The 6267-nt window shown below is 45.6% G+C and overlaps 1 protein-coding gene across 2 annotated transcripts in view; it reads right to left on the bottom strand.

Moving 5' to 3' along the window:
* Positions 1 to 4483, bottom strand: part of Nol6 (nucleolar protein 6) — a 16643-nt gene extending 12160 nt beyond the window's left edge. The window contains exons 1-3 of one of the 2 annotated variants that reach the window (XM_023716062.1): positions 4427 to 4483; positions 2492 to 2698; positions 2292 to 2408 (exon numbers count right to left, since the gene is read on the bottom strand). In XM_023716062.1, coding sequence (XP_023571830.1) covers positions 2292 to 2408; positions 2492 to 2653 — 279 coding nt within the window. In that variant the 5' untranslated portion in view covers positions 2654 to 2698; positions 4427 to 4483. Of the gene's footprint in view, positions 1 to 2291; positions 2409 to 2491; positions 2699 to 3350; positions 3520 to 4426 lie in introns of those variants that run through there. The other variant, XM_004631916.2, reaches the window with a different exon arrangement.
* Between the last annotated feature and the right edge of the window lie 1784 nt (positions 4484 to 6267).

Here is a 6267-nt window from a genome sequence, read left to right as displayed (position 1 = left end):
AAAAACCTAAATTTGGTGTTAACAAAATGGATTCTTCTGAGCAGCACTATAACCAGAAGAGATAGCACTGGATTATCACCACCAACTCATCAAAAACTTTTGTATCTACCTCTCTAGAATATCTATAATTGGTGATATTGAAATTGTTCCTGTGGATCAAGAGGAGATATGAGTTTGCAAATCTGGCATGGTTGTGACAACATCACAAGTGGAAGTCTGTTGAAATGTACTTTGAAGTTTGAATGAAGCTGTTCATGGGGACAGTATAGATGTCAAGGTCAAAAATATGTCAAAAACACATTTGGCATGCATCAGATTGAGTTCATCTCACAGCACCAAAAATACACAACATTTCTGTCAAGATATTTGTTGTGGCAGTTTTGCTGGTGACAAAAAAAGCAGGCTTCAACTCTCAGGTGATTACCCTGACACATAGCCTTGAGCTCATAATGTCCTGCCTCAGCGTGCTATGCCACCATGCCTGGCTCTCCATGGCATCCTCATTGTCCTGGGTGTGCCCTTGTTTTGGAGTGTCACACAGTTTGTGTGTGTGTGTGTGTGTGTGTGTGTGTGTGTGTGTTCATAAGGTAGGGTCTTGCTGTGTAGTTTAGGTTGCACTTGAACTCAGCCAGCCTGTGTAGCTCAGCCTGGCCTCAAATTTGAGGTCTTCCTGCGGCAGCTTCCTTGCAGTGTGCCACCATGCAAGGCAAAGTTCTTGAGGTTTACTAGCACTGCTTATCCCATGCAGCTTGTGGAAAGTTCATGTGTGTTGAGAATTTATCTTCCTGAGGTATTTTACTATTCACAAGACAGACACGGTCTATGGTTTTTATCAGCTTAATGAACAAAAAGCCTGCTGGTGAGCTGGTGATATAGCTCTGCGGCATAAGCGCCTGCCTGGCAAATGCAAGATTCTGAGGTCGATCCCTGGTGCCGCAAAAAGAAAAAAGAGGAGGAGGAGGAGAAAGAGAAGAAGGAGCAGCAGCAGCAGCAGCCGCCGCCACCGCCGCCGCCGCTACCACCACCACCAAGAAGCCTGCTGGAGTTGTACAAGTCACTAATTCTGCAAGAAAGCTAAATGAGGACTGGTTAGACAGGTCAGTGGACTAAACACCTGCTTAGACAAGTTCAGGGACCCAGGTTTGATTCCTGGCACCACATGCCATGCTGGCCCTGCCCCTGGGCATGCTGAGCTGCCACCTGAGTCCTGGCATGGTGGGCACACACCTGTAATACCAGCGCCAGGGAGAGGCCAAAAACAACAGGATCACTATGAGTCTGAGCTGCATAGTGAGACCCTATACCAAATACATTAAAAGAAAAAAAAAAAAAAAAAGCTAAAAGAGCGAGCACACTCTGGAAGACTGAGGCAGGAGGTTAACAAGTTTGAGCCTAACCTGGACAACTTATCAAGACTATGTCTCAAAATGCTTCTTAGGGGCCGAAGAGATGGCTCAGTAGAATAAGTACTTCCCTGGCAAGCACAAGGGCCTGAGTTCAATCTCCAGTTCCGCAAAAAAAAAAAAAGTTTTTTAGCCAGTTATGGTGTTGAATGCACTCAGGAGGCTGAAACAAGAGGACTGTCATGAATTTGAGGTCCTCCTCTACACAGTGAGTTCAAAGCCATCCTGTAAGTGTTTTGGGGACCCTGACAAATGAATAAACAAACATAAAGAAGCACAAATATCTATATGGCTAGGGCCAGGGAGATAGCTCTGTGGTCTAAATGCCTGCCTGGCAAGCATAAGGACCCTACTTTGACCCCTGGTACTGCATGCCATGCTGGCCCCATGCCGAGCCAGCCACGAAAACTGGGTGTGGCGGCACATGCCTATAATCCCAGCATTGGGGAGGCTGAGACAGGAGCATCACTATGAGTTTGAGCTTCGTATGGAAACCCTGTACCAAATTAAATGATTAAAAAAAATTATTTTATTTTATTTATTTGTGTGTGTGTGTGGCCAGCTCAGCCCACCAGGGGGCGGGGCTGGCTGGCATGTGGTGCGGGGGGATTGAACCGTGGCCCCTGTGCTTTGCTAAGCTTGTTCTAAGTAGGTGCTTTAGACCACTGAGCCATCTCACCAGCCCCCCTCAAAAATTTTATTACCAAAAAAATTTAATAAATAATAAAATTACTTATCTACATGGCTAGCCAAGCTCAAATCTTTCTATATCTGAGCTTCCTTACAATGAGAATGAGTTCCCTAGGATCCCAACCCCTCAAGGCAATAAATAGTAAGTACCCACTGAAGGCCCCAGATTTTCCATTTTCCCAGGCCACCTGCCTTTACCTCTGTCTCAGGTGTTGAGGGAACCTTTTTGATACGCTGGTTGACTTCTCGCAGAAAGACATCAATTCGGTCCTTCTTCTTCTCTGAAAGTCTTATTTCCTTCAGTAGTTCCTCTACCTGTAAAGGGCAAAAGAGAGAATCCATTGGCCTCAGGGTCTCAGCGAAATCCTTCTAACCCAAGTCCAGCTACCCAACAGCACCTGTAAACGAAGCAAGCTGGAGTGGAATAGGATCTCAGTTTCCCGAAGGCGATTCAGCTCTTCATTGGTAGGCTCCTTGTACAGTTCTTCCCGGCTGAGCTTCACAGGCTGCAGGAGGCTCTCTGCTTGGGATCCAGCCACTGGACGCTTTCTTGAAGACATCTTGTTCTTCTTCCGGACTGTGCCTTCCAGGACTGGTTCCAACACCTGTGGCCAGAAGAGGAGAAACCAATGTAAAGTCACAGGTGTCCTAGCATTTGCTGCCTGAAGTACCACTATAAATGGTTGTGGGTTAAGGCATCACCTGTTCTTGTCCCTCCTGTGAATGGGAGTCATGTTCGGTAAAATTCAGAATAACCATAACTTGTGGGAACATTACTGAGTGCTACACCGCAAATGCCTTGAACTGAGGATTCCCGGGGTCCTGATAGCACAAGCCTGGAGCTTTGCTTGGAGTTCGAAGAGCTAGCCCTAACCAACGCCCAAAGACCCTTTATCTTCACGTTCCCTGAATCCCTAAGTTTTCTCTTCTGCTTAAATATACACAAATCTTAGATACACATTACACAGCAAGTTCAAAGCCAGCCTATGTTTTGGGGACCCTGAGAAATTAATAAACATAGAGAAGCACACATATGCCTTCTCTTCTCTCGCTCTAAGCATATACTGTCAGGCCGACCGCCGCTATGAACCCCATACTGTTTCGGTATGCTCGGCTGGAAGAACTGTGGGAACCAGACTTCTCCAGTGTAAACTGCTTTCCCCTCCCAGATAGCTGTCAGGCCAGGCCTGCCAACTCCGGATCGCGGCCGAGGGAGCTCACGTTAAGGCTCTCTTCCTCCTAACTGGCTCAACCTACCTCTGCCTCCCCAGACGCTCCGCGCAAGTGTTCTCTGGCTGGGGCTGGCCCCATCACTCCAGAACAGATCAGTCTCCCGCACTGCAGCTTCAAGCCCACAATGCGTAGTACACCACGTGCGCAGAAAGCCGGAACTCCAAGCCTCAGCCCTCGAGAGCCGAATTGCGAATTCCACCCACTCCAGAGCCATTGGGTTAGTTTGCTCTGGAGCGCACCATTGGTCAGCTTTCTCTAAGGACCGCCCTTTGTGGGAGGGGCTAAGCGAGAGTCTCTGTTTTTACGGCCTCTTTGCGACAATAGACCGGAAGCCTGCTGGTAGCTAGGCTAACCCTTCTTTTTCCTCATTTCCTCTGCGTGAAGGCCAAGCTCGAAGGTCCGGCTCATGTTTATTTATGCCAGTGATTCCTCCTCTTTTCTTCCTCTGCCGCACCTGGCATATTTACAGGGCTTATCATTCCTACTGTATAAGTTATCTTGCATTTATTCACTTTTCTTTCTTTAAAGGCAGATTTACCGTCAGGGATGTAGCTCAGCGGCACAAGCGCAGGGTCCTGAGTTCGATTCCCAATACCAAAGAAAGATTTAGTTCCAAGTAATATCCTGTGCCAAGATATTGTAAATGTTTTTCATTGTCTTTGACTTATTATTAATTTTTGGGGTTTTTTTGTTTTTGTTTTTTTTAAGACATGGTCTCGCTACGTAACTTGGACTATTGTGGAATTCTTATGTAGCCGGGGCTGGCCTTGAACTCATCGATCCTCCTGTCTCAGCCAGACAAGGGCTGATTAGCAAATTTAATTGTTAAATTTTATTTTATTTATTTATTTTTTTGGCACAGGGGATCAAACTCAGGACCTTGTGCTCGTCAGACAGGCACTTATGCCTCTGAGCTATCTCCCCGGCCCTAATTGTTAAATTTTAGACAGGGTAGTAGCACACATCTTTGATCCCAGCATTTGGGAGGCTGGAGCATAAAAACTGTGAGTTGAGGCCAACCTGGGCTACATAATTCAAGGCTAGCCTGAACAATACAGTAAGACCCTGTTTCAAAACAAGCAGGGTGTGGTAAAACATACCTGTAATTCTGGTTCTCTGGAGGCTGATGCAGGAGGATCCTTGGTAGTCTGACAGTAGCCTAGGTGAAAAGTGAGCACTAAGCCAACCTGAACTACACAGTGAGACTCAGTCTCCAAAAACCAAGGGAGCTGGGTGTGGTGCGCATGCCCATAATCCCAGTACTTGGAAAGCTGAGGCATGAGGATGGCTGCAAGCCAGTCTGAATTACATAGTGAAATATTATTTCAAAAATATTTTTAAAAAGGGGAAAAAATCAGTTAAGATGATGATCACAAACCAGAAACCTGGAAGAATGCTCTTGCCCTACCATTTTACAGGTCAGTTCCCTTTATGTTTTTTTTTTTTTTTTCCAAATTTATATATTTGGTACAGGGTCTTGATACCCAGCTCCAACTGATCCTCCTGTTGCAGCCTCCCCAGCGCTGGGATTACAGGCATGCACCACCACATCCAGTTTCAGTGGCTGGCTCAGCGGTCCCAGGGCAGGGCAGCATGGCATGCATTACTGGGGATCAAACCCAGGTCCTTCCACTTGCCAGGCAGGCACTTACACATCTGAGCTATCTCCCCAGCCCTATGTTTTGTTTTTTTGAGGTAGGATCTCATTATATAGCTCAGGTTGGCCTTAAACTCACTGAATAGTCCAAGCTTGCCTAAAACTTGAGGCAATTCCTCCTGTCTTAGCCTCCTGAATGCTGAGATTATTAGGGTGTGTCACCAGGCTAGGCTCCTTTTATGTATTTAAATATATTCAGCCTGGCACAGTGGTGAATGCCTGTAATTCCAGCACTTGAGAGGATGAGGTAAATGTGAGTTCTGCCCTGGGAAATATAGCAGAATTGCTGTCCCACTACCCTGCCCCCAGCAAAGTACAGTTTCCTTCTGCCCTTACCCCGATTTGGAACTGCATTCTACCTTAATGCTTTTAGCCACACCATTAGTCGCTTTCATTAGTACACCCAAAACATGTAGCAATATTATTTATTAACTTTTTTTTTGTTTCTGTATCAGCCACTAGAATGTAAGCTTCTTAATGGCAGGGACCAATTACTTCTCTCTTATTACTGTATCCCTGGCACAGAGTCTCGCTAGTCATTCGTATATTTGTTGAATGAAAGAATGAACAAATGCCTCTTTCTAAAGAGTACCTCAGGGGGCTGGCGAGATGGCTCAGTGGTCTAAAGCACCTACTTGGAACAAGCTTGGCAGAGCACAAGGACCACGGTTCAATCCCCCAGCACCACATGCCAGCCAGCCCCGCCCCCTGGTGGGCTGAGCTGGCCACACACACACACACACACACACTAAATAAATAAATAATTGTTTTTTTAAAAAATAAATGAAAATAAAGAGTACCTCAGGAGCTTAGAGGAAGAAGTGAACAAATAGCTGCAATACAGTGTTGAGGGTGTTATGCTCTGAAGATGCTGCGAGCACATTAGACTATGAATGTCACCGTTCACAGTCACAGTGAAGTGAGATGGTTGAGGTTATCTCCAGGTTTTGGCATTAATTAGCTAAGTGATGTTGGGTAACTCTTAACCTCTGTAAGCCTGACTTTTTTCAGTATTTTACTAATGACCATGTACTGGATTTCTGTAAGAATTAAATCAAATGTTTTATGTAAAGAACCCATAGTATGGCCGGGGAGATAGCTCAGTAGAATAAGTGTTGGCCTGGCAAATGCAAGGTCTTGAGTTCAATCTCCCGTACCTGAAAAAAAAAAAAAAAAAAGGTTCAGACCAGGGAGATAACTCAGCAGCATATACTTACCTGCCTGGCAAGTATAAGGTCCTGAGTTTGATACCTGGTACTGCAAAAAAAAAAAAATAAAAATGAA

The sequence above is a fragment of the Octodon degus genome, unplaced genomic scaffold (assembly GCF_000260255.1).
Source record: "Octodon degus isolate 3935 unplaced genomic scaffold, OctDeg1.0 scaffold00045, whole genome shotgun sequence".
Taxonomy (NCBI): domain Eukaryota; kingdom Metazoa; phylum Chordata; class Mammalia; order Rodentia; family Octodontidae; genus Octodon; species Octodon degus.
The sequence above is the reverse complement of the archived record's forward strand: the minus strand, read 5'-3'. Positions and strand labels throughout refer to the sequence as shown.